The sequence below is a fragment of the Dryobates pubescens genome, chromosome 15 (genome assembly GCF_014839835.1).
Source record: "Dryobates pubescens isolate bDryPub1 chromosome 15, bDryPub1.pri, whole genome shotgun sequence".
In the NCBI taxonomy this organism is placed as follows: Eukaryota; Metazoa; Chordata; class Aves; order Piciformes; family Picidae; genus Dryobates; species Dryobates pubescens.
In genome coordinates this window covers 18,642,428-18,670,313 of record NC_071626.1, presented here as the reverse complement: position 1 = coordinate 18,670,313, position 27,886 = coordinate 18,642,428, and the positions used below count along the sequence as shown (strand labels likewise).

General features: G+C 46.0%; 2 protein-coding genes across 6 annotated transcripts in view; both read left to right on the top strand.

Annotated features, from left to right (window-relative positions):
- The window catches only part of ABCC9 (ATP binding cassette subfamily C member 9), a 72,959-nt gene extending 59,388 nt beyond the window's left edge, over positions 1 to 13,571 (top strand). For 3 of the 5 annotated variants that reach the window (XM_054167580.1, XM_054167581.1, XM_054167578.1), the window contains 8 exons: positions 2,899 to 3,019; positions 4,000 to 4,130; positions 4,702 to 4,780; positions 8,467 to 8,575; positions 8,782 to 8,885; positions 9,931 to 10,064; positions 10,418 to 10,480; positions 12,421 to 13,008. In XM_054167580.1, the coding sequence (XP_054023555.1) occupies positions 2,899 to 3,019; positions 4,000 to 4,130; positions 4,702 to 4,780; positions 8,467 to 8,575; positions 8,782 to 8,885; positions 9,931 to 10,064; positions 10,418 to 10,480; positions 12,421 to 12,558 (879 nt within the window). In that variant the 3' untranslated portion in view covers positions 12,559 to 13,008. Of the gene's footprint in view, positions 1 to 2,898; positions 3,020 to 3,999; positions 4,131 to 4,701; positions 4,781 to 8,466; positions 8,576 to 8,781; positions 8,886 to 9,930; positions 10,065 to 10,417; positions 10,481 to 12,420; positions 13,009 to 13,416 lie in introns of those variants that run through there. The other 2 variants (XM_054167577.1, XM_054167582.1) reach the window with 2 other exon arrangements.
- Positions 13,572 to 21,657: 8,086 nt separating this feature from the next.
- Positions 21,658 to 27,886, top strand: KCNJ8 (potassium inwardly rectifying channel subfamily J member 8). The gene is made up of 3 exons (XM_009899590.2): positions 21,658 to 21,999; positions 22,269 to 22,708; positions 26,167 to 27,886. The coding sequence occupies exons 2-3, from the start codon at positions 22,344 to 22,346 to the stop codon at positions 27,065 to 27,067; spliced, it is 1,266 nt and encodes a 421-aa protein (XP_009897892.1). The 5' UTR covers positions 21,658 to 21,999; positions 22,269 to 22,343; the 3' UTR covers positions 27,068 to 27,886.

Sequence of the window (27,886 nt, the reverse complement as noted above, 5' to 3'; positions counted from 1 at the left end):
GTATCACCAAGGTTGGAAGAGAACTCAAAGATCATCAAGTCCAACCTGTCACCACAGACCTCATGACTAAACCATGGCACCAAGTGCCATGTCCAGTCCCCTCTTGAACACCTCCAGGGACGGTGACTCCACCACCTCCCTGGGCAGCACATGCCAATGGCGAATGACTCACTCTGTGAAGAACTTTCTCCTCACCTCCAGCCTAAACTTCCCCTGGCACAGCTTGAGACGGTGTCCTCTTGTTCTGGTACTGGTTGCTTGAGAGAAGAGACCAACTCCCTCCTGGCTATGACCTCCCTTCAGGTAGTTGTAGACAGCAATGAGGTCTCCCCTGAGCCTCCTCTTCTCCAGGCTAAACAATCCCAGCTCCCTCAGCCTCTCTTTGGAGGGCTTGTGCTCAAGGCCTCTCACTACCAGAAACACCTGTTCTGCCTTTGGAGGGAAGCAATGCAGGTGCCCAGTATTGTCCATACAATTCTGAATGGATTTGATGATTGAGACCTTTGAGGCTAGTAGGTATGGCTCATCACACCAGGCAGGAAAGCAGAGGAGACAGGGTTGGAAACTATGAGATTTTTCACAGATTGGATCAGGTTGGAAGGGACTCTGAAAGGTCATCTTGTCCAACCCCCCTGCAATTACCAGGGATACCTCCAACTAGATCAGGCTGCCCAAGGCCACATCCAGTCTGATCTTGAATGTCTCCAGGGATAGGGTTCAACCACATCCCTGGGCAGCCTGTTCCAGTATTTCACCACTCTCATTTTAAAGAGGTTCCTCCAGATGTCCAACCTAAATCTACCCTGCTCCAGTTCCAAACCATTCTCCCTCCTCCTATCACTACAAGCCCTTCCAAACAATCCTTCTCTAGCCTGCCTGTAGCTCCATTTCAGGTATTGAAATGTCTCCTACATAGGTCTAGGAGGTCTCCCAAAAGCCTTTTCTTCTCCAGGCTGAACAGCCTTAATTCTTTCAACCTGACTTCATAGAGGGTGCTCCAGCCCTCTGATCATCTTGGTGGTCCTCCTCTGGACCCTCTCCATCAGGTCCATGTCCTTCCTGTGTGGAGGGCTCTAGATCTGAATACAGCACTGCAGGTGAAGTGTCACAAGAGCAGAGTGGCAGAATCACCTCACTCCATCCCTGGCCACACTTTTTTTTGATGCAGCCCAGGCTGCCATTGGCCTTCTGGGCTGGAAGTGCCCATTGCTGGCTCATGTCCAGCTTCTCATCCATCAGCACTCCAAGTTCTTTCCTGCAGGACTGCTCTCAATGTCATCATCCTTCTGCCTGGATGGATAGCTAGGATTGTCCTGACCTAGGTGCAGGACCTTACACTTGGGCTTATTGAACCTCATGAGATTCTCCTCAGTGCACTTCACCAGCTTGACCAGGTCCCTCTGAATGGCACCCATCCTGTCCTTCAGCCTTATTAACCACACCACTCAGGTTGGTATCATCTGCTCTATTACCCAGTAACCCCTCCCTAGCAGAGAAGGGGAGGATCAGGAAAAGGAGACTCACAGGTTGACATGAAAACAGGCTTCATCAGATATGCAAACTCACGGCCACACAAAGGATACAAAGCTATACTCAGCCCTGCAACAGGCTGTCACAACACCCATGAAGACAGTCCTCAAGACTAGGGGAAGGAAGGTGAGTGGGAGAAGGCAGGCACACTTCCTCCTTTATACTGAGTGTGATGCTCATGGTATGGGATACACCTGTTAGCAAACTCAAGCCAGCTGTCCTGGCCGACTCAGAACTGCTAATAGCTTGCAGCCCTTGTCAGGCCCATGAATCTGTCCCAGCAAAACCTGGGCATACCTTTACTCTTGATCCAATCTTTTTCATTACAATAGGAGTTAAAAGAAAGGAAATACCACTGAGCTGCTCATACCTTTTCTTTTTTTCTCATTTATTTCTATGCTAAAAGCCCTTGTATTTTCCACAGAGAGAAATGAATTCTCTGAATATGCACAGATAGCAGCAGAATTTAAATGCCCCTCCAATCATTTGGCTATATTTGCAAACAGTGAACTTTCTTAATCCTCATCAGTCTTCAAAAGATTAGAAAATGTCATATTTCCAAACAGCACTTCCAGGTTTTGTTTTATTTCTGTGTTTGTGTGCTTAAAGAAGTTGTCTTTCAGTACTGATTACCAGGTTCTGAAAAGAAGACATTCCCTTGATCATTCACATGTTCAGACCCTAGGTACAACCTTTCCATACAGCTTCAAAAAACAAAGGTGAGAATACTGAGCACTAGATTGCTATGTCAGGGATCTGCTGGAGAGAGTCCAATGGAGATCTATGAGGATGATTGCAGGACTTAAACATTTTCCTATGAAGAAAGACTGAGACAGCTGGAGCTGTTTAGTCTGGAGAAGAGAAGGCTTAGAGGGGACCTTACCAACATCTATAAATATCTGAGGGGTGGGTGTCAAGATGAAGGTGCCAGGCTCTTTTCAGTGGTGTCTAGTGATAGGACAATGCTGATAGGTACAAGCTGAAACACAGGAGGTTTCACTGCAACACAAGGAGACACTTCTGTATGGTGAGGGTGCTGGAGCCCTGGAGCAGGCTGCCCAGAGAGGTTGTCAAGTCTTCTTCTCTGGAGACTTTCCAGATGGGCCTGGATGTGTTGCTGTGCGACCTGGCCTAGGTGATCCTACTCTGGCAGGAGGGTTGTACTGGGTAATCTCTGGAGGTGCCTTCCAATCCCTGACATTCTATGATTCTGTGATGTTGTGACATTTAGTCTTGAGCTACTGTAATGCTAATAAGAGCCCCACTGTGCTGAGTCAGGCTCAAAGCTTTCACAATTTGTCCAACCTTTATCTACAGGTAGATAACTAGAAGGCTGAACCATGTTCTTGTTCTCATTTTGTGATGCAGATAACCAACTATTTGAACTGGGTGGTGAGGAATCTGGCTGATCTGGAGGTGCAGATGGGTGCAGTAAAAAAAGTACACAGCTTGCTGAACATGGAGTCGGAGAACTATGATGGCTACTTGGGTATTGTACTCTAAACTTTGGGGATCTTAACATGGTGATGGGAAAGCATGGTAGACTTGGTCATGCAAAATGTATAGGCCTCTTTGGCCAAAACCTGTTCTCATTGATATACAGGAGCTGCCACTGACCTGAGAAAGACAATCAAAACCTATGAGATATGCAGGCCAAGTTAGTCACCATGAAAGAAAACAACCCTGGCAAGTTCCAGGGAGACAGAGCATGGGCCTGTAGTGCAATCAGAAAGTACCAGGGCACAGTTATAGATAGGATGAACAAAACATCCAGCTAGCTATTTAGAAAACAATGGTATGGATAAAAACTAGAAATGCACCATCAGTCCTATGCTTCCAAATCTCTGATCTTTGCAGCAAATGGGGACTACAGGATGGGGGTCACACTGGCAGGCAACTCTTCCCTGAACTACAGTTCATTGGTGTTTGTGCTCCACATACTTCATGTTAGCATGGATTGGCACTCCAGAAGTGCTCAAAGTGAAAGACCAAAAAGTGTTCCAGATCAGCAAGCTTCCCTGGAAAACCAAGCCCCTTAGTATGGAGAAAAAAACCTGTCTGCTCCTTTGCAAATCAGAACAAAACACGAGCTATGATAAAGTCAACAGCTGATGTTGCATGGCGGTGACAACATCCTCGCGCTGCCCTTCCTGTGCCGGTCACTGACCGTAGAGCCTGTTAGCACTGCACTGACACCACATTCCTCTCTGCTCCTGCAGCTTCTTCCCACTTCACTGCCAAGAGCCACTTTAGCATCTGCCCTCTCTCCTTAAGTGTCAAGATCTGGAAGCTAAATGCTAATGCGCCTGCCAGGCAGCTCCCAGCTCCGCCTTGGCAGGGAACTGGGACTCCCATTTCTTGAGTGGCCTCAGGGAGTGCCCAGGCAGGAGAGAGGTGAAAAGAGAAGTATCATAAAGGGTAACCCTCTGACAGTGTGTGTTTGGGTTTATTTTTCTGTAATTGTTTCAGATCCTTCTCAAGTCCCCAAAGACTGGCCTCAGGAGGGGGAAATAAAGATTGAGAACTTGTGTGTTCGATATGAGAACAACTTGAAGCCTGTTCTGAAGCACGTTAAGGCATATATCAAACCAGGACAAAAGGTACTGTGCCAGGCAGCTGCTTCTTGTCCTCACTCTGCAGCACACCTTTCCTTCCTGCCTTTTCTTTTCTAGGATGGTAGAAGAGTAAGAATAACAACAGCTTGCAATGACAGCTGTGCACATTGGTGGTCCTCTCTGAGGTCCCTGGGCATGGATCAAGAAACTTTAACTGATGAGACCTTGTTCTTGCCTGGGATCAGTTTTCCTTCTGAGAGTCCTACTTCTTCCTAAGTCCATCTGCCTTGCACAGAGTGAGCCTAGGTGGCCAGATGAGATTAGGTGAACACCAGATTGGAAATGAGTAAAAATGCATTATCTCACATTTGAGCAAATAATGTCTCTGGAGTCTGGGTCAAAATGCTGAAGGTTTAAAAATGTTCACAGGACAAGGCTTTACTGCTGAGAGGTAGAAAAGAGGAGTGCTCTTGCTGTGCTGTTGGGTTTTTAACCCCAGAGTCTGCCACCTTTCTCCTCACCTGTAGGGCAATCCAGTCTAGCTTTCCCAAAAGGACTGCAAGCCTGATTTACAGCTTCCCTCTATAAGCAGGTGACATCTTGCTTTCCCTTGCAGGTTGGGATCTGTGGTCGTACTGGCAGTGGCAAGTCGTCCCTGTCTCTGGCGTTCTTCAGGATGGTGGACATATTTGATGGTTAGTTTTCACTAGACTAGGCTGTCACTCCTGACCTGCTCCCTCTTTATACCTTCAGAAGGATACAGGAGACATGTTGCTAGTTTATATCTTGGCTCTCTGGCTCAGAAGATACTTGATTAGAATGGGGCTTGCTGTGCCTGATCCTTCAAAGTACAAAGTGTCCTACTGTGAGTAGCACTTGGCTCTTCCAGGAAATGTTATGCAGAGTTTATACTTGTAATGTTTAAAATATGTTTGCATATGCCCTGACAAAACAATATCCCATCTTTGAGATAGGAGTTACACCCCTAGATTTGTCCCTAAAGAATAACTGCATTAATTTTATGATAGCTGTCAAAATATTAGCAGAAGAGGAAAGAAACTAGAGCTCAACAAGTCCAGTCCCTTGATATTTATTTCACTGTGGTTTCCTACAAAGACAGCAGAAACTTTGGCTTGCATGAATAGCCTTCACATTAGACACCACTGAAATCCCCCAGGCTTTTTACTGAGGACTGCAGGATGAGGCCCTGAATGAAAGACTGCTGTGCAAGGATAGTCTCAACCAGGGCAGTCTCATCAGGCATCTCTCACAGGGAGAGCATTGTTTTTGATGGGCTTCCTGGCTACTGGGAATGTCATCCCCTCTGCTGAGGCACAGCAACTCAATGAGCTCTCATTTTCTGAAGCCCAAAGAAGAGCCACATATTTACTTCATATTCATGAATTGGTGGAGCCAGTCCAGAGGAGGGCCACAAGGATGATCACAGGGCTGAAATACCTCTGCTATGAAGACAGGCTGAGGGAGCTGGGGTTATTCAACCTGGAGAAGACTCTGGGGAGATTTTATAACTGGCTTCCAATACCTGAAGGGATCCTACAGGAAGACTGCAGAGGGACTTTTCATAAGGGTGTCTAGCAACAGGACCAGGGGGAATGGTTTGAAGCTGAAGGAGAGTAAGACTGGATCTTAGGAAGATGCTCTTCAGTACAAAGGTGGTGAGACTCTGGAATGGGTTGCCCAGAGTGGTTGTGAATGCCCTGTCCCTGGAGGTGTTTAAGGCCCGGTTGAATGAGGCCTTGGGCAACCAAGGCTAGTTGTGAAGTGTCCCTGCCCATGGCTGGGGGGATGCAGTAGATGATCTCACAGGTCCCTTCCAACCTAAACCATTCTATGATTCTATGAAATTGACTAAAGAGCTTGGAAACATTTGCCTACGTTTTCACTTCTGCAGCATTTCACTCTCCAGCTAATTGGCACAAGCTGGCAGGCAGCAATGTGCAGTGTGGCATTCATAATACACACATATGTGGGCTGTTGTGGGGATGTGGAAACCCACTGGAAAGTCACCTTTTGGTTTCAAAGACATCCATGTTTCTAACTTACCCACTGCACTCAGAGCATTTGCTAGGGGAACCCTAGTAGAATGTGGAAGGGAGGAGGATAAGTAAATTTGATGCAGCTGATGCTTGCTTTTGTTGTGGTTCTGTGCCTTTATGTATCTATGGTAATAGGCTTCTGATTCATGACCCAGCTTCCAGGATGTATAAATAATGAGGACAAATAATAATTATGTTTATGGCCAGCTTTAAGTTTCAACTATTTTCATCTCCTTTCTGTATCATTTCTTTGTCTGTTCCTTCTGTATCTCTAATTTTTCCCAGTGGAAATGCCTGAGTCTTTTCTAATCAAGCTCTGTTTATCCTTTGTGCACATCTCTTTCTCAGCTAGACCCATATCTGGCCTCTGTACTGCTCCACTTCTGAGTAAAGACCTGGATCTGTTAAAAATTACATAACAAGATTTTGAGTAACTTTGCTAGAGCAAAGACTTCATTCCTGTTGTCCATCTTGGATCCTTATGTCTCTGTTGTTTCACCTTTTGTCTGTGCTTCACATTATTCCCCTGCTCTCACTTCTTTCTTTGTTCTTCAGGGTTTCCATTTGCTTCCTCTCTGTTCAAACTACCTCTCATTACTCCTCTGTCTTGCTTAGCCACCACTCATTACTTTCCTGGTTTCCCAGATCCTCTCTAATCTACTTTTTCCCTTAAATCTGTCTCCTCATCTGCTCTTTTCTTTTCCTTGAGCACCCTGGCTTCTATCAGAAATGCATTCCTCTATTCCCAAGGCATGCCATATTACTCTTTCTCTCATTAGCCCACCTCATCTTCTGCTAAACCTCACTCACATCCCCACTTGTGAAGAAAAGGAATTGCTTAAATTTATGCAACCACAGATGTCTCATGTTGGATCTTATGATCTGATTCAGACTTTGTGAAAGTCTGAAAACAACTGGACTTTGCACCCTACAGATGAAATCTTGGCTCCTCTGACCATCTAATAAAGAGCATAAAACTATTGGTAATCCAGCTAGATGGGGATGAAGTCTTTTGCTGGACCATACAGAGTAACCTACAAAATGCAGTATCATGGTAACTGGGAATGACAGAAGAGGCATATGTGCACAGCTTTGAATAGCCATGCATTTTCCAATTCACAAGTAGGTTCTCACTGTTGGAAGGGAGAATTGATGACTTTAATGTCATCTTCCCAGGGAGAAGTGCATCTTCCTAGTGAAGTAATCCATAGAGAAACTGCTGAAGTGAGCCTGATAAAAATACTCCTTAACAGATCTGTGTTCAGTTTGCCCTGGCCCATCCCTTCCCCATAACCTGGAGGGAGTTCCTGTGTCCAGGGAATGCCTGTGAAATCAGTAGTTCCTGGCTTTTGTTTGAGGATTCAAAGGAAGACATTGCTTCTGTCCTTCTCACCCTCCTCTCTTACAGAGTAGCCAACCAGTTTCTCCTGTGCATTTCACCCATCTCCCTCCCCTAAATATCAGCATTTGCCATATCCAGTGTATCATAAATCCATATGCTCATTGACCTGCAGTGTTGACTAGAAAAGGAAAAATCCCCTTAACTTTACCAAGCATCTCAGCTGTTGCAGCAAATTCTTATCAGGGAGTGAACTACTACATTAAGCAGTGATGCATGTGGCTGCTTCCAGTAACCTTATGCTAGCAGAACAGTATGTGGCTAATTCACAACCAAACACTCAAATCAAACTGAGCTGTAGGAACCAGCATAAATGATAATAACATTCCTTGGAGTAGGACATCCTTTTTTGTAGTGGTGTTGTTTTTTTTCTGATCTGCCTCTTGTTTAAAAGTTAATCCTACCCCATGCCTTCTAGAGTTCAAGGGATAGCTTGGGCTCCTGATGTATGGATTGCAGATACAAATATTACACAAAAGAAATTGTGCACAATCTCAAACATAGCCCACACATGATAAAATCACAGGACAGGGCTAATTACCTAAGTTGCTCTTGTTCTTGTTATGTTTGGCTGTAAAGCCAAAGGTTACCTCATCATAAATTACACTTCTGGTGTTATCATTAATCACATAGCATGGAAGCCATGCCATGTATTTCCTTTAAGGGATGGTGGGGAGAGGGAGGTGGGGGAAGAAAAAGAGCAAGGCAACAGTGTCATTAATAAGCTGGGCTCCCTCTTGCTTGTGTTACTACACACATTCACCTTCCTTGTGTTTATGTGACAGTGCTGAGAGGTGGCAGGCACACATTGCCTTATTGTCTGGAGTCCAGCCCAAATGAGCTGGTTTATCCTTCTGTCCACTACCTGCTGATCCCATGCTTTGTGCAGCTCCTTCACATGTCTTCTGTGTGTTGTTTTACACAGGAAGGATAGTGATTGATGGAATAGACATCAGCAAATTGCCTCTTCATACCCTTCGCTCTCGACTCTCCATTATTCTCCAGGATCCAATACTGTTCAGTGGCTCCATCCGGTAGGTGCCATGCCACAGGGGAGTAACAAGCAGCATTGACTGACATGTTTGTGATGGGCATTGTGGCACAGGAAGGGATGGGAAAGCTCAGTCCCTTCTATCTACACAGTCTGTCCAAGGGAAATCAAATGACATACACATGTCCCCTTGCAGAAGACCACAATGCACTTACACTGACAAGATTCCTGTTATGGTTTTCTTTGCAGCTTTAACTTGGATCCAGAATGCAAGTGCACTGATGATAGGCTCTGGGAAGCTTTGGAGATTGCTCAGTTGAAGAACATGGTCAAATCATTGCCAGGAGGCCTTGGTATGTCTGAATCAAGTCTCTGGGAACACAGGCCAACAATGAAATTATGCATGTGTGAGCATGCATACACATAAACAGATACATGGGATCTTACACTTTGAGCCATCATGTAGGAGTCTGTGGGCAACACATGAATATTCTAACTCTGTGTTAGAGAGAATATTTTTACTAAAAAGCTGGAGAGTATCACAGAATAAAAGAATGTTAGGGGTTAGGAGGGACAGTCTGGTTTTCCATTCATTGCATAATAGTTCTGCATCATTTCAGCATCAAAGTGGGGCAACTAGTCAGGAAAGAGTTAAAAAAGAAGAGTTTTGCCTCTGCTCCTCCATCAGAATCTGTCTCTGCCAGCAGAGCTGTAGCTCTTGTCCAGAACACTGAGAGATCATTTTCCTTATCATTTCAGATCTGATTCATGAAGGAAACTCACATATTTCTTTCCACATTAAGTTTATTTCTATTGCCAAGATATTATTCTGCAGCCTAGTTGATTTGCTATTTGTGCCAACTATTTGCTTTGTGATATATCGTTCCTTTCCCAAGATGCTGTGCTCACTTTTCTTTCTATCACTCCACTCCAGTGCTCAGCCAAGATTCATAGATTCATAGAATGGTTTAGGTTGGAAGGGACCTTAAAGATCATCTAATTCCAACAACCCTGCCATGGGCAGGGACACATTCCACTAGATCAGGTCTCTTGAGGCCTCATCCAACCTGGCCTTGAATACCTCCAGGGAGGGGACATCCACAACCTCCCTGGACAATGTGTTCCAGTGTCTCACCACCCTCACTGTCAAGAATTTCTTCCTGATCTCCTGTCTCATTCTGCCCTCCTCAAGCTTCAATCCACTCCCCCTCATTCTATCACTATAAGCCCTTGCCAAAAGTCCCTCCCCTGCTATCTTGTAGGCCCCCTTCAGGTACTGGAAGGCTGATGATGCTTACTGGTTTTTACAAGCAGAGCTTTCACGGTGCCCACTCGCAAGTACTGCGTCTTGACTGCATTTCAGCTGCGTAATTTTCAAAGTAACTGATTTTATTACAGATGCAATGGTCACAGAAGGAGGAGAGAACTTCAGCGTCGGGCAAAGGCAGCTGTTCTGCCTGGCCCGAGCCTTTGTCCGCAAAAGCAGCATTCTCATCATGGATGAAGCCACAGCATCCATTGACATGGCCACAGTAAGTACAGCAACTGGCCCCGTCCGTGTACGTACGGATCTGCTAGGAGAGGCAGCTTCCCTAAGTGTCAGCCATGAGACCTCCTGAGCAGAAAAATCTGACAGGCTGTTGCTTTTCTCCTGTGCTTGGTTTCGGTTGTTGCTGTCGATGTGTTTTGGGAATTGAGGCCAATGGTGAGGAGAAAAAAAAGACAACATGGCTTGTTATAGCAAATCCCTGCTTTCACGGGGACTGAGAGTGTGGTGGGCATGGCAGAGATACTGTGGATTATGGTCCCCTCTCTTGTGCCTGAAGAGACAGGAATTGAAATGTACAAAGCTTAATTAACTAAAGCAAGCTTTTTCCTTTGGTAGGAAAACATTCTGCAGAAGGTTGTGATGACTGCCTTTGCAGACCGCACGGTTGTGACCATAGCGGTAAGTACTGATGCCAGCAAATGTCCTCTTCCCTCGTCCCTCAGGCAGTTCCTCTTGCCTTTCACCAGTTAAACACCACCATATAAAATTAAAAACATCACAAAATAAAACACAAACTCAGAATAGTCCCAGATACTAGAGTCCAGACACATGCTATCAACCTAAAAACGTTGCAGTAGATGCTATTGTCCTATAAAGCAGGCCAGACTAAAACACTTAGATCCAAAGAAGGACTTCACAGGGAGCTTCAGCATCTCCATTTTCTCCAAGAAACTTTGGAATCATTCTCATTTTAAAAAGTGAAACTGAACCAATAGCTAAACTGCTATTGAAAGTAGTATCAAACTCTGTGTTTGAATTTTGCCTCTGAAGTCCATGCATGTAGTGTCCATGATCAGAGCACAGATGTATAAAAGGAGATTCATAATTCATACAATGGTTTGGGTTTGGTCTGGACCTGCTGCAACAGCACCAGGTCCCTTTTATGCTGGGGGCCCCGCAACAGTGCTCCAGGTTGGGTCTTAGCAGAGCACAGGGCAGAATCCCCACCCTGTGCTGCTGCTCTCCCTGCTTTGGATGCAGCCCAGCACACAGCTGCCTCCTGGGCTGCCAGTGACCATTGCTGGCTCCTGGGGAGTTTATCACCAACTGACACCACTACGTCTTTCTCCTCAAGGCTGCTCTTGAGCCACTCCTCACCCAGCCTGAATTTGTGTTTGGGATTGCCTCGAACCAGGTGCAGGACCTTGCACTTGGCCTTGTTGAACTCGATGAGGTTGGCTTGGGCCCACCTCTCCAGCCTGTCCAAGTCCCTCTGGATGGATCCCTTCCCTTCTGTGTGTCAGCCACACCACACAGCTTGGCGTTGCCCACAAATGTGCTGAGGATGCCGCAATGCCACTGTCCATGTCACTGACAAAGATTTTAAACAGCACTGGTCCTACTACTAACCTCTGAGGGATGCCACTAGTTACTGGTCTCATTTAGACATGAGATTTCAAAATCTTTTTGATGTGGTTTCTGAAGCTGCATTGTCTTTTCTGAATTTCAGAATAAAAATCTGGGTTTATGATAAAGGGTTTTTTTAAATTCCCTCAGTGGGTATTGCTCAAAATTGATTTTACATTCAAACAGGTTTATGATTTTTCTTTTCTCATTTTGTTGACACTTCTATTGCTCAATTTGCTACTTTTCCATGTATCTGTGCAGGTATGCAGTGTAACTGCAGACACATACATGTATGCACATGCACACCCCCTTGAAAGAGTCCAGCACAGAACCTCAAAGATGCTGAAGGCAGCAGAACATCTTTAGCTTGAAGCAGAGGAGCCTGAGGGGTGACTTCATTCACGTTTAGAAAGATGTGAATGGAGCCAGTCTCTGCTCAGAGATGCCCAGTGGTAGGACAAGGGGCAATAGGTACAAGCAGGAGCAGAGAAGGTTGCATGTGAACATAATGAGAAAGTTGGGTTACGGTGCCAGAGCCCTGGAGCAGGCTACCCAGAGCGGTTGTGGAGTCTCCTTCTCTGGAGGCATTACAAACATACCTGGATGTGTTCCTGGGTGACCTACTCTAGGTGATCCTGCTAGAATCCAGTTCTCCTAGACTCTGGTTTCAAGTCCATCAGTAACCAGTTTGTGTCAGGCAAACCACTTAGCCTGGTTCATTACAACAGGCCCTAAGGTGCTGGGATGTGCAAATGCTGAAGATGCTAGCAGTAAAACAGTCCATCAGTTACATGCCATTCAAGTGTTCACCACTGTTGCTCTGACTGGAATCTCACTTTTCTTTTGCTTTGCCTTTCCAAACCTGGTGTCTCAAGCCAAATAACACACATTAATATTTAGCTTTCTTCACAGAGTTGACGTCATGTCCTTCCTCTCTTCATTCATGGCTGATCCTTCCTTCACCCACCTGTTTTTCTTTTCTTCTTTTCCAGCACCGTGTATCTCACATCTTGGATGCCAATATTGTCCTAGTCCTTTCTGAGGGCTTTCTAGTTGAGTGTGACACTGCTTCAAACTTACTCCTCAAAGAGGACGGCCTGTTCACCACTTTGGTGAAGACTCACAAGTAGACTCTCTCAGTCCACATTGTTCACCAGACTTCTGGCTCTTTGGTAGTTACTTTTACCTCTTTCATTTCCTTTCACTCTGCTTCTTTTCTACTGTACATCTTCCGAGACAAGAGTGCAAGAAGGTGTTTATTGTGTTGTTCCTGGATTTGTTTTAACTTCATGACTGTTTATGCTAGTCATATTTAACTAAAGCTTAGGCATGCAGCTAACACTGAATCTATGAAGTCAAAGGAATCCACCCCATCAAGTAATCCCTGAACTTCAGGCTGTATGGTGAAACACCACACTCTTAGAGCTCATCTTGCCTATACTCGACTGGCTGAATTCATAAGGCACTGAAATCAAACTCAGCCTGGTTTCATTCCTGTTGCCTGTGGGGATAAACCATTGCCTGTAGCACACTCAAATTTATTTGTCTCAGAGGGAGCTAATGCATTTACAGAAGAAGACAACCCAAGAGTGCCCTTAGACAGGTGCAGAGTGAACAGTTGGGGTACAGAGGCCAAGTTGCGGAGCAGGAGGCTAAGCCACCTGACAGCGTAGGCACAGCCAGGATGTTTCTCACTCATATTTCCTAAAAGGTGTGTCAGTGGTGCCATAGATTCCATTCCAACAGCTGTGCTGTCCAGAGTAGCAATTAGCAGACCAAAACCAAAGTGCATGCTTCGGTACCTCTGGGCTTGGAAGCAGAGGCTGTGAAGCAGTTGGAGAACTCTTCCGGCTGAAAGTACCCCGGAAGGGCCTACTCCAGGCCAGGCTTTCGCCATCCGTGTAGGCCTCACGTTAGGCCAATTAATAAACTGCCCGGAGAATTAGCACGACGACAAAAAAACTTCTCTGTGCTTCCCCTTATGGCAGCATCGGGTTCACACCATCCTGACTGCAGACCTGGTCATCGTGATGAAGAGAGGGAACATTCTCGAGTACGACACACCTGAGAACCTGCTTTCCCAAGAAGACGGCATCTTCGCTTCCTTCGTCAGGGCTGACATGTGAAGAACTGCAGCGTACACTTAAAGAGCTTCTTTTTGAAACATACGGAACGCAAATAATTTTTACTCAATGTAACATCATTTTTAGCTTTTCTTTTTGGTTGGTTATTTTTTTTAAGAGACGCTTTCTTGACACTTCCATCTTCCAAAACAATAAAACCTATTGCGACAGATGGATGCCTCAAAGCCATCAAAAAATGTCACCTGGTTCAAAAGCTCTTCAGCTTCACGCGCATCGCATATGAACACACAGAGGCAGAAGTGTTTTCTTTCCTGGGAATGTGGCATTCCCCTTTGACTCCTTAGTGACTTCATTTTCTTTTACAGAAAGCAAAGGAATGCACTGCTCTCAAGATACTTCGTGTGTTATGCTGGACCCAGCAACCAAATTGTGAAGTCTGTCACGGAAATGAGATTCCCCAGAGGGGAGAAATTGGAAAAATAATAATAAAAGATATTCCAAACCCATAGCACTTGGGGCAATTTGCTGCATTCCAAAGGCATGCACTTCACTCTTCATATTGTAGTGGAGCAGTGAATGGGGGAAAGGAATTTTAGCAGAAATAAGGAAATTCTTCCTATTCACTTAAGTTCTCACACTGTAGTTATCACAGCACTGTTCTTCAGTGCAGTGATGGCTGAACCCTGCAGTCAGCTCCCAAATCCATATGTGTTCTGCAAGCATATTGGTCATGCATGCTTCGATAGGCTGCTAGAGGAATTTTGTACAGTATTTTTAAGACTTTGTATTACAGTTAATTTGAATTTATCAACTTGATATTAGCCAAGCTTTTAAACACACCCACTAAAAGAGTCTACTTAAAATGGCATATCATTGGCCAGCCACTAATTGTTTTGCATATCTTCAGTCCTTCACATTATTTTTTTTATCCTGGGCCAATCCTGTTTTCTTCCTTTGCACATTTCCTGCACACCTCTAAATCAGATCTAGTCCAAGAAGACATCAGTTTTGAGTTATTGCTATATGTTCAAGAATTTGGGTGGATTTAAACGCATAATAACACCACACAACTTTGAAAAGGTTCCCTGCACTTTGCTAATGTATGTGGCTAGATTCTGAACCATGACAACTGCACAATAAACCTCCAGGAGGAGTTTCACAGACATTTGAAGGCACAGGTTGAGACATCAGCTTCCCTGATGTCTCAATGTGTTGAGACATGTATTCAATGTGATTCTTATTCACCTGTTTTTATAAGATTTAGGAAGAACACAAGGTGAGCTTAAGCCTATTTCTGGTGTAATTAAAAGAACACAAGAAAGTACACATGGTGGGGGGGCGGGGAAATATGTATTTTGGAAAAGCTGTAGGAGTTAAATATGGTCTGGTAGTGTGAAACTGATTTAGTCACTTATCTTCTTGGTTGGTTGTTTTTTTTCCATCTTGATTATTGGAAATAAAAGCTATGTGATACAACTAAACAAAAAAGCCCCCTTAGTCTTGACAATTTTATGAGAGGAAGTACTTCTGTGATTTTCCTGCCTACTTTCCCTGCTCTTTTGGGACTGATTCCCTCTGTTAACCTCTGTCATACAAGGAAATGAAAGGAAAAAAAACCAAAACAAGAAAAGCAGATGTTGACAGTAGACGCACATGTTGTTACACAGATTTCAGAGTCAAAATCAGTCCTGGGTTAATGTCACTGTCCTCAGTGAAAAGCTAATTGAATTCCTTGATGTCAGACTCAGACAGTATGAAGAACAAATAAGTTTAACTGCCTGTCTTTGATGACAGTGTAGGTCTGATTCAAGCGGTGCCAGCTAGCTCAGTGAGATCCCAGTTCCCACTACATTAAAGGGTTGCTTCGGGCCTGGGACTGTCCCTTCCCGTATGAGGCCTTTCGTGAAACTCCTAACAGCTAGCTACTCATTACTGTTTCTCCTAAACTAGAACTATCCCATGCAACCTTTGTGTTTATTACTGAGTGAAAACTTAACTGTGCTGGGAAACACAATGTAGAGGCTTTAAGTAGTTCTTGAAGCAGGGCCTTAAGTCTCTGCCATAAAGCACCACATGTAGCAAGGGGACAATTTCCCTCCTGAAGATCCAGTATTTAAAACAGATCTCTTCACCTACTCACTGTTCTGGGCATCTACAGCAGCAGAGTGAATGCTAGGATTCATCTAAGGTGAATTATTTTGACTATATTTTCCAGGCAATCGAAGCTTGAAAGACAATAAGAATCTCCTTAAGAGCAGCTTTGCCTGAACCACTTCTGTTCTGTTAATTGTTGCTTGTGCTTCAGGGATTTGGGGAGCATGATGATTATTTAGACTTGACATTACAAACAATACAGTTACCAAACAGGAAAGTTATTTTTGTCTTTGGGGTTTTGTTTACTGTTTTTTTAGTTTGTTTGTTTGTGGTTTGGGTTGTGGGGTTTTTTTGAAGGACATAAGTCAATGGGTGTGATGATTCCCAATTCTGAGCTGGCTTAGTTGCTGCACTTTTGTAACTTCATAGAATGGTTTAGATTGGAAGGGACCTTAAAGATCATCTCATTCCAACCCCCTGCCACAGGCAGGGACACTTTCCACTAGACCAGGTTGCTCAAGGCCTCATCCCACCTGGCTTTGAACACCTCCAAGGAGGGGGCATCCATGACTTCCCTGGGCAATCTGTTCCTGCTTCCCCTAAATTCGTTTTGTACCAACATGAAAATAGCCCAAATAATAGGGCATCATTACATCTCAAACCACTGCCAGCAAAAAGTAATTCCAATGAATTATGTTTTCTTAAAACACAGATTATCCAGGTTTTATCTAGTCAGGTAAGTCTCTTCAAAATTAGCCTGGAGAAGAAAAAGCTCCAGAGAGACCAAGCAGCAGCCTTCCAGTACCTGAAGGGGGCTACAAAAGGCTGCAGAGGGACTGTTTTGCAAAGGCCTGCAGGGATAGGATGAGGAGCATCTAGTTTCACCCCTCTGCCATGGGCAGGGACATCTCCAGCTAGACCAGGTTGCTCAAAGCCATATCCAGCCCAGTCTTAAACTCTTCCATAACTTCTCTGGGCAACCCACTCCGGTGTCTCACCATCCTTCTAGTAAAGAACTTATTTCTAATACCTGATCTATATATACCCTCCTCTAGTTTAAAACCATTGCCCCTTGTATAATCATCACACACCCTTCTAAAAAGTCCTTTTCCAGCCTTCCTGTGGGCTGGAAGGTTGAAGGCCACTATAAGGTCTCCCTGAAAACCTTCTCTTCTCCAGGCTGACAGATCCAACTCCCTTCGCCTGTTACCATGTTGCACATTCCACTGCCCATACATTCCTTCATTCCCATGTACCTATCTTAGTCTGTTTTATACATAAATACATTCCAAGGCTGTCTATGCTCTGGCTAACAGGTATGAATAAGTAATGAACCATGCCAGCTAGCTCTGCTCAGAAGAGTGTCTTGACATTACTTCTATCACATTGCTTAGCTCTCCCTTTCATTTACTTCAGGGGTTTCTGACTGTACCAGCTTACATCTGTGATGCAATTACATCCATAAGCTTAAATGTCTGGTCAAATATTTAACCATGTAACTAAGGAACTAATGTAGCTTGGTGTAAATGACATGGTCCAGAACCACCACCCTTCCATGTCACAGCTGCAGATGCCTCCTAGCAGCATATTCTTTGAAAAGCAGAAAATTAGAGATTCACATTTAGTGGTTACATGTGGGGTTTCATTAGTATCTTGCTCACTACTCTTTCAGCAATACCAGCTGTGACCATTAGACTGCTCTGCTCCATCAGAGGCAGGAATGTGACAGCAAGCCCTCTGACAGCAAGCTCACTGAACATCTCCAAACCTCAATGTGTGCCTTAGTAACACTGGATGAGCAGCAGTAGTTACACATATTTTTATGAGCAAGACTATATTTCTCCTGCTGCTTTTGCCAGAAACAAGGTGGGGGGGTGGGGGGAGGGAGTAAAAGGCTGGTTTGGGGTAAGAGATATCCTTAGTTTGCAGTTTCTGCTCTTTCATGTTTGATGGATCTCCTGTCAGGTCAGCTGGGGAAAGGTTCATCCACGAGATCCAAATATGGCTTATCAGCTTTGTGTCTTTGTGGAAGCCTTGCGCTGAGTGCATGACATCTCTGGATGCCTGCAGAGTCATCCTATCTCTAAGCTAAGATTAGAATTTCAAACAAAGCTTATTACAAAGCAGGATTTTCTGAAAGGGCTGGACACAGCTATGATGTGGAAATTTCAGCTTCATGTCTAAGCATGTCATTTAATCCCTGTTTAGATAGGCATAATTGTCAAGTGGTATTTACCATAGTATCAGTGACTCCCGTAGGTGGAGGGGAAATGAAACAGCAAAGGGGGAGACGCATGCTGGACTTGAACAAAACTGGACCCACACTCTCCATCAATTCTGAGCATTTTTTTGCCTGAAAAGGCTGTGTTCACAGCACTCAGACACCCTGTTCCTTATAAAATGGGTTAGAAGACATTTGGGGAGATTTACCCAGCTATTACTTACATCTCAGACTTAAATGTGTATGTGGCAACCAAGCAAGTATTTAAAAGGGCAAAGGGGAACATTTTTAGTAGCTGTCACTCTCCAGAGCACGTTCACATGCTGCAACTTGGGGAAGTGGATGTTGTGCACGTCTCAGAATGTTTAGCCAGGAAAAGGGAATAGATCTGCTCCTGATCTTCACATCCCAGCGGTCATGGTCCAGCAGGCTTCCTCAAAGCAAATGTCAAGTGTAGGAGAGGAGAAAGGCATCCCCTCTGGTGACAGGGAAACTCTTTCAGTATTGAATAGGCAGAGAGGGAAAGAGAGACTTTAATGAGCACTTTTCTTCCAGTGTATGATGGCAGGTAAAACAACCAATAACTTCTGTTTAGGCACACTTAGGGTTGTGCCAAGTGTGCTAGGTGGAAACCCCCTCCCCCACCTCAGCTACAAAAAACCAAAAAAATTGGCTTCTGCATGGTGCCCAATTAAGGGGGAGGAACCTCCAGCACATTAGCAGTAGAAACACAAGGAGCTGAGGGGTCTCTGATAGAACTGGCACTGACAGCAGTTTCTGCTCCACCTGAACAGCTTGAGGAAGGCCCCTTCTTTCTCCCACCTGCCTTCAAAGGTAATTTTGATCTGTTTTGCCAAACCAGCAGTTAATCCACACACTAACCTTGTGTCACAAGGTCCCAGCCACTGCTAGCAGAGATGTGGCAAGGAGCACACTGGCAGCTGGGGTCCTTGGCGTGGTGAGAAGAGGCTGAGACTGAGTACAGCCACAGTGGTGGCTTATGCTCTGAAGTGGCAAGTAAATAAAAGTGACATTCCTGGGTGTATCAGTGTCCCTGTTTATAAAGCTCTGGAGGAAACTGTGCCATTAGGCATGTGACATGAGAAAATCTGTGTCAGAAGCAAAATTATACAATCCAAGGTCCTTATGAAAAAGGAGAGAGATTTACACAGAATCACAGAATGATTAAGGTTGGAAAAGCCCCCTAAGATTATCAAGTCCAACTGTCAACCTAACACCCCCACTAAACCATGTCCTGAAGTGCCACGTCTACAGGTCTTTTGAATGCCTCCAGGGATGGTGACTCCACCACCTCCCTGGGCAGCCTGTTCCAATGCCTGACCACTCTTTCAGTAAAGAATTTTTTCCTAATATCCAATCTAAACCTCCCCTTGTGCAACTTGAGGCCATTTTCTCTCATCCTATTGAACTAGGCATTGACCAATGCCTAGTTCACTTCAACCTGCTTTTGGGGAGTTGTAGAGAGCCAGAAGGTCTCTCCTCGGCCCATTTTTCTCCAAATTAAACAACCCCAGTTCCCTCAGCTACTCCTCACTCTGTTCTCCAGACCCTCCACCAGCCTTGTTGTCCTTCTCTGGACGTGCTCCAGCCCCTCAATGTCTTTTTTGCAGAGAGGGGCCCAAAACTGAACCCAGTATTTGAAGGATGGTTTCACCAGTGCCAAGTATAGAGGCAAAATCCCTTCCCTACTCCTACTGGCTACACTGTTCCTGATACAGGCCAGGATGCTGTTGGCCTTCTTGGCCACCTGAGCACACTTCTGGAACATGTCGTTCCCTGACAGTTCTTTGTCTTTTGAGATGCAGCTAGCAGCCATACTGGGGAACACCAGCACAGAACAAATACTTCACAGAAGATAAAAAGGAGAAAGAAGGAGGAAAAGATAAGGAAAAGGTAAAAAGAACAGGTTTGGTGGTTTCTTCTTTTCTTATGTGTATTAAATCACTCATTTCCAATAGTTACAATCAAGTGAGAGGTACGTTTGAAGGCTGCATCAAAAAGGTAAGTCAGCCCCCTAAGACCAGTCTCTGCCACTCCATTTGTAGCAGGGTAACGTCCCAAGTCCTCCAGCCCAAGCCCATGAAGTGCCATAGATGGCACCAATTGCACTGGTCCTGCAGATACCCGTCCAAGTGATTTTATGTAGGTGTTCTCAGAGCCTGCTTAGAATCTAAAGGTAATAGTTTGAGATTCTGATTTGTCAGACTGGAGCTGGTCATCTGCCTACAGTTATTCTTCATACATAAATGTTTGGTTAATTACCTAAAATGACTGGGGGGATTGAGTCTGTTTCTTTCCTGACTATTGGATATGTGTTATTACAAAAGGAAATTGGTTATCTAGTATCAGAAAAGGATAGTGGGTATCTGGTATCACAAAAGGCCAGTGCTAGAAAAGTTTGCAGGAATCACTCGTCTGTTTAAAGACTGAGCACATGCATGCGTTCAGCAGGGTGGATAGCTTCAAGCTGAGGATTACACTGCCTGTCAAATGTGCACTCTCAATTTTTCCAAGCCTGAACACACTTAAAGCCTTCCTGATGGCAGCAGGCCTGACAAGTGTTTCTTTCTTTCTCTAGTTTACAGAGAGAAGTAAGCTATTTTACTCTGTGTAAATTTTGTGCTGCGTAGGTCATTCGCTTGACAGATACACAAAGAAGTTTAGAAACCTCCCTACTGTACACACACACATTCCTTGGGCATGGGGGAGTTAATCCCACACAATGAAAGCCCTGCTTCGTTAAAATCTAAATTTAGATCTTTTCATAAAGTTGATGTACTGTTTATTCTCCTTACTACAAACCCTAAGACTCTGGGGGGAAAAGAAAAAAGAAAAGGGAGGGGAAAAAACCAAACAGCTCCAGTTTCCAAGAATGCAAGTTTCCATTAAGCACAAAAGCCAAAACCTTGACCTGTGGGAAAAAGAATGAACTTCTGCAAGGTTACTGTAGCCACCCTGTGAAACTTCTCCAATCCCCACACCACATACAGCGTCTGTGACACCAAGTGAACCTGACTCTGTGCCCAACAAGAGCTGTGAAGCACAGGACAGAATCTCTTTTTGCTTTCTTGCAGAAACAGGTAATTCCGTTTGTCAAAAGCAGAGAAGTCCGTGAGGGTTTGGCTTTGGTCCTCCAAACGCTTACGCACATGATTCACTTTCTGCCCGCGGGTTGTCTCAGGAGGCGTCGAAGCAACGCAAAGTTAAAAAAGGCACAAAACTGTTGGCTGGCCATAGAGAGCGAGCAAGCGTGCCGCTGCCCAGCCGCAGCCAGGGACTGGCTTGGGGTGCCCAGAGCCAGCTCCCTGCAAAAAAGGCACAAGCAAATACTGCGAGCTCCTCGCTGCTCTGCTACATTTGCTGGACTCACCCTAAAACCACTTCCATCACCCTTCCAGCCGCATGTAGGGCTTCGCGCAGGGCGGGGTGTGCGGGGGTGCCTGTACCCCGCACCCGGACACTCTGGGCTACCCCGCTCCCCGCCCTCCCCCCAGCCCAGCCTGGCCCCAGCCCGCTCCAGCCTGCGGAGCCGAACCGGCCGTGCCCCGCGGCTCCGCTCGGGCCGGCCCGGCACGGCTGTGTCCCGCCGCGCTCTGGTAAGTGGGGGCCGGGGCCGGCGGCTGGGCGCGGGCGGGTGAAGCCCCCTGCCCCTGCGCAGAGGTGACCCTGCGAAGCGGTGGAGGGTCAGGCAGCCCCTGCCCTCCCCCGGTGGGACGGGCCAGCCGGCGGGGAGCTGCGGGGAGACGGGCTTGCCCTAGGCTTGTTCGGTCATCCGTTTGGGGACAAAGTTTGGAAATAAAGGGAGGGTTCCGCCGCCTAATCCCAGAAAGGAAGGCGAGCTGCCAAGGGGAAATGCGACCGCCTGCTCCGCGCAGTCCCCTTGCCTGCCTCCCGCAACTCCAGCGCAGCTGCTTCCTGTGATGTTTGCGGGGGACTGGAGAGGAGCTTTCGGCAGGGCTCCTGGCTGCGCTGCTACGCTAAAGCAGTCAGAAATGAGTCTTCGAGGTCTTTCCGCACACCAGCCTTGCTGCTAACCAGAGAAGTCCGATTCTTCGGGGCTTGAAGGATGTGAATAACTTAGTGCTCCGTGTTGCGGTACCCAGCAGGGCACTGCTGTCTCCCGGAGGAACAACCTGAGGAACCAACCTGTCGTACGTCATGTAACTTTACAACAAGTCTGCCAGACCCGTGTGCAGCTTCCCTTCTTGCAAGGAGTTTCAGGATAGCATCTTTCGTTTCTGTTATGAGCTGATACCAGCTGATTTCATTAAAATGATGGTCTGAAAGAGGGAGGGTGCTGCAGAACACATAGCTGTACAGTGACATTTACTGTAACGATCATTGGAAGGGGATACCTAATCGGGGCTTCTTCTTGTGGCACACAGGTGACATACCTGACCAGGTTCTCACTGTTTTGCAGGGTAGAGTGAGCCCTGCAGAGGGACCACACCCCCACCTTTTTGCATCTTGCTGAGTGGACTATGGTGGCAGGAAGATGTTGGCTCGGAAGAGTATCATCCCTGAAGAGTATGTGCTGGCACGGATCGCTGCCGAGAACCTGCGCAAGCCACGCATCCGAGACCGGCCGCGCAAAGCCCGCTTCATCGCCAAGAACGGGGCATGCAACCTGGCGCACAAGAACATCCGCGAGCAGGGGCGATTCCTGCAAGACATTTTCACCACCTTGGTGGACCTCAAGTGGCGTCACACGCTGGTCATCTTTACTATGTCCTTCCTGTGCAGCTGGCTGCTCTTTGCCATGATGTGGTGGCTGGTAGCTTTTGCCCATGGCGACATGGACCCAAGCACAGAGAGCACTACAAACAGCACCAAGTGGACGCCCTGTGTGACGTGTGTCAGGTAAAGTCTAGCCTGTGAGATGAAGAAAGGGGGGGAGTAGAGCTGCCTGCTGTCCTGCCAGTGCCTAAAATGCAGCTTTTGGGTTACATGAATGGTTGTGTTTGGTTGAGACAATTGAAAAGTGCGGTGTTTTCCTCTAGATTACATAAATTCAGCAAGCCTTCTGGGCTTGGAAAATACTGTACTGTAGATTTCTTTGATTCCTTACAGGATCTGAAAGAGAGGGAGACCTGCTGCTTTTCATGTGTCTCCACACTGTGGGTAACATACCTTGCCTGTCGAGCTAAGAGCCTGCTACAAGAGTGGGTATGTGTTATATGTGTTGTAACGTTTACAGCAGCAGGAGCATCCCCAGAGTGGTGCTCCAGAGAGAGGTGACCACCAGAGGCAGGGTACCAGACACCAGGCAGGGCACCATGCAGGGCTAGCAGGAAGAGTGGCATTTAGGGCAAAACTAGACATCTTTCAAGATGACTCATCAGAGAGCTAGATACGGAGTACTTCAAAATGTTTTGATGAAGCCATAGACCAGCACTTTGACAGAGGAACAGTTTCCACACAGCGTGCACGATGTGACAGACAGCGAAAGCTTAAGGGAGTGCTGGGTGAAATGTCACCTGTTGAAGTATTTTGCTTTCCATCCCCAAAGCCATGACAATTTTCCAGGCACTGAGAAACTGGCAGGCACATGGAAGAGAAGGGGTACCACACGCTGGTGGTAGAATAAGTGAGAAGAGTGCTTTGTCACCTCATTAGTAATACGTTTTTGGGTGGGGGGTTTTTATGCCACTAGGTTTTTAATTAGAAAAATCCGCGTTGGGTACCACCAGACTGCCACAGATCAGCTGCCTTTGTACACTGCAGTGCTGCAGGGTCAGCTGAGACATCAGGGTATCTCCTTCACTTTTCTCCTGCACTTAGTTTTGAGGCCCCTCAAAAAGTTTGGAGGGACATTGTATGTGGCTCATGGGGGAGCAGACACTGCACTCTCCCTTTGCTGTGATACTTTTCTGCTAAATGGTGGTTTTCCAAGCTAAAGGAAATGGGATTTTTTTCAAGCATGAGGTTGGAGGTTTGGGGGGGATGGGGTGCTGCCTATTTCTTTTCCAATAAACTGGTCACAAGCACTCACCTCTGAAATGAGATGCCATGATCCAGCTTGTGCCTGCTGAGATGTCACCTCAGATGTTTCTAGGACTTGTGGGATTTGTCCAACCCAAATTAGCTAGTAGCTACACACCTGTGGTCTTCAGGGTCAGCTGGGAGGACATCCACCCTGCAGAGCATGAGCCATCTGCCAAGGGCTTTGTGCTGCAGGGACAAGGGTATCATGGCCATGGCTCCCTCACCGTAGCCCCAGCTGCAGCAGCCCCACATCAGCAGCTCTTCCAGAAAGGCTGCTAACCTCTGCTGCGAGGACAGCCTGGAGGGGTGTGGGAAAGCAGGACAAGTGGATTGCTGGAACTTTCTGGCTTAGCCCATGACAAAACACCCATCGCTCCCTTGTGCAACTACCTGGGATGGCTCAGCCAACAGATGTTCATGTGTCCATGTCCAAGCCATGGGAAATTTTCCCTTCCTAGTGAATTACTTCATCTTCTTAATCTGGCTACTGCTTTGGACAAAGCAATGAAATAGCAATGTGATTGATGACGTTTTTAAGAATGATGAGTTGTTGGATGTAAAATGTATTTCATATTGCAATGGATGTAAAATATATTTCATATTGCAATGATATCTGTGCCAGACTAATGGCAAATACTTTTGAACTGGCTTTCCTGAGATTTAGGCCCACATAAATTTCAGGAGAGCTTCCTTGGGTAGGTGCCATTGCAGCTTTATGGGAAAGCTGCTTTTGGCTTTGGAAATTTTAACCAGTGCCTAGAACTTGAACAGGACTTGAATATTTCAAAATACTGTAGAAATTTCTAAGTCTCATAGCTCTTTACAACAGAAAGCAAACGTTATCCAAAGAGGAAAACTCTTACACAGCTCTGAGGGAAAAGACCTGGGAATAGTGTGGAGTTTGTGGCTTCTCGTGGTCAGAATGCTGTACAAACTTGCTGCTTCAGGAATTCAGTTGCAAAAAGGTGGATTCTCTTTTCTTGTTTGTTTTGTGTGTGTGTGTGTGTGTGTGTGTTTGGGGTTTCTTTAAGAGGAGAGCTGTTGAGATAAATCAGAACCTTTACTCCTGAGAGTTTTGAGTTGAATTAACTTGAAATCAATTTAAATCAGAAGCTTCATTCTGTGTGACAGTAAACATTCATGAACATAAGTAATCATCACATGGATTCTGTTAAGCACCTTTTTCATCCCTTGATTTCTTCAAAGGGAAATGCAAGTATGAAGCCCTCACTGCAAGAGAAATTGCCAAAGATTTAAAAAAATAATCTAGAGAAGAAAATAAATAATGGGGGGGAAAAAAAGGACAAATTTCTTTCAAAGAGATCTCTGCAGAGCCTGATTGGTTTTCTGAAAGATTAACTTTCTCATTCAACAGCAAACTATCTCTGATATTGCTTATGCTGTTTTAATGTCTCCTCATGGTCCCAGCTTTCACTGAAAATAGGAAAATGAAATAAAAGGCAGATTCATTGAAAAGAAAACAAACCCAACAAATGGTTTAGAACCATCTTCATGGACAGGACATTTTTTCCACAGGTAAAACCACTCTGAGCATGACAATGCATCAAATGACTGTGATCTTAGTTCATAAGAGAACTGGATAAACCCCAAGGTACTGATTTGAGACATATGAGACTTTGGTGAGGGTTAGAACTGGTTATAAAAGGACATTAAAGACCCTGGCATACACCCTATGGCATTGTGGATGTGGTGGGTTTAGGCTATGCCTTTAAAATGTAGTTACGGATTTTGAGCAGTGGATAATGCATTTTGGAAAGTTTGCAGGCAGCATCCTCTGATGTGCAGCACTATAGCATATTAGGGCCCTTTAAGTGAATCCTGCTAAAGGGGATCATGACTCAGGCAGCATGAGTGAAATGCTGCAGTTTCCCCCATTTTCCTTCCCTGCACAGGCTGGTGAAAGAATCTTGGGGTACCAGCTGATTGCTCACTGTTGCTAAAACCACTGCTTTCCACCAAGAGCTTCATGGGCTGGAGAAGGAAGAGAGCCTAGGTGCTACAGCACTGTTGACTAATACTGTGGGTTGGATGTGTTCCTGAACAGAGTCTAGTGAGCTTCTCAGCTAGTGGTACAGATGGTCTTTTAGGAACTCAGGTTCAGAGATCTTCCCTGCCACACCGTCAGACACACCAATCATAAAAAAACAGAGTCATCAGGCCTGCAGTGCTTTTGTTGGTGTTAATTGAAAGCTTACCTGTACCAGGACTGTACAAATAGCTCCTTACACTGCTTTCTAGAAAGTGAATCTCAATAGCTTCTCAGTTTGTGTTCAATGTCCTTACAGTTAACTTTGTACAATCTTCTTCTCCAGGTCTTTCACCTCTGCTTTCCTCTTCTCCATTGAAGTTCAGGTGACCATTGGTTTTGGGGGCAGGATGATGACAGAGGAATGTCCCCTGGCCATCACAGTCTTGATCCTGCAGAACATCGTGGGTCTGATCATCAACGCTGTGATGCTGGGCTGCATATTCATGAAAACTGCGCAGGCCCACCGGCGGGCAGAGACCTTGATCTTCAGCCGGCAGGCCGTCATCGCCGTGCGGAACGGCAAGCTCTGCTTTATGTTTCGAGTGGGAGACCTGAGGAAGAGCATGATCATCAGCGCCTCGGTGAGGATCCAGGTGGTGAGGAAGACCACCACCCCTGAAGGAGAAGTCATACCCATCCACCAAGTAGACATCCCTGTGGATAACCCCATTGAAAGCAACAACATTTTTCTCGTGGCTCCTCTAATCATTTGCCACGTCATAGACAAGCGGAGTCCTCTTTACGATATCTCCGCCGCTGACCTGGCGCTCCAGGACCTGGAGCTCATCGTGATCCTTGAAGGAGTTGTGGAAACAACTGGCATCACCACACAGGCCAGAACCTCCTACGTAGCAGAGGAGATCCTGTGGGGTCACCGCTTCGTGCCCATCGTCACGGAAGAGGAAGGCGTGTACGCAGTTGACTACTCCAAGTTTGGCAACACGGTGAAAGTGGCAGCGCCACGCTGTAGCGCTCGGGAGCTGGACGAGAAGCCATCCATCCTCATCCAGACCCTGCAGAAGAGCGAGCTGTCGCACCAGAACTCCCTGCGGAAACGCAACTCCATGAGGAGGAACAACTCCATCCGGAGGAGCAACTCCGTGCGGAGAACCAACCCCTCCCTCATCGTGCCCAAAGTGCAGTTCATCACGCCCGAGGGGAGTCAAAGTGCCTCAGAAACGTGACATACAGCTTGGTGGGAGGTGGGTGAGCTTCAGGAGGAGGAGCAGGAACAGGAGGCACCTGTGTGGTTTTGCTAGAATGCTCTTTCACTTCAGGAAATGAGCTGCGCAAGAGCTATTGATGCTGTTACCGAAAGCACCACCTCATGGCATTAGGACACACTTGAGCACGTAGTGTATGGGTTAATAAAAAGTGGCACACACACACTGCAGAGAACACAGATCACTCGTGTAAGATAATGTCTACTGATGCTTGCTTTAACGGCATGCGATGTTTTGCCCTATGTATTTTTCCTGTCAAGGGTTTCTTGCATATCTTCTCCTGCTGGCTGTCACAAAATGCATTGGTTTTTTCCTGTGTAGGTTACCCACCTGCAGGCAGAAGTGAGTGCTTTTCCCAAATTGCTGCATACAGCAGCTCCCACAGGTTTTTTGTTTGGTTGGGTTTTGAGCAGGATATTTGGATATCAACCCTTGGGGGTGAATTCCTTGATCTCCCAAAAAGGAGCAGCTGTTCAGCCTGGAGAAGAGAAGGCTCTGGGGAGGCTTCAATACCTGAAGGGGACCTACAGGAAGGCTGGGGAAAGGACTGTTTACAAGGTCTTGTAGCAATAGGATGAGGGGCAATGGTTTGAAACTGGAGCAGGATAAATTTAGGTTGGGCGTCAAGAAGAAGTTCTTTACAGTGAGAGTGGTGAAATACTGGAACAGGCTGCCCAGGGATGTGGTTGAGGCCCTGTCCCTGGAGACATTCAAGATCTGACTGGATGTGGCCCTGGGCAGCTTGATGGACTTGGAGGTACCCCTGCTGAGTGCAGGGGG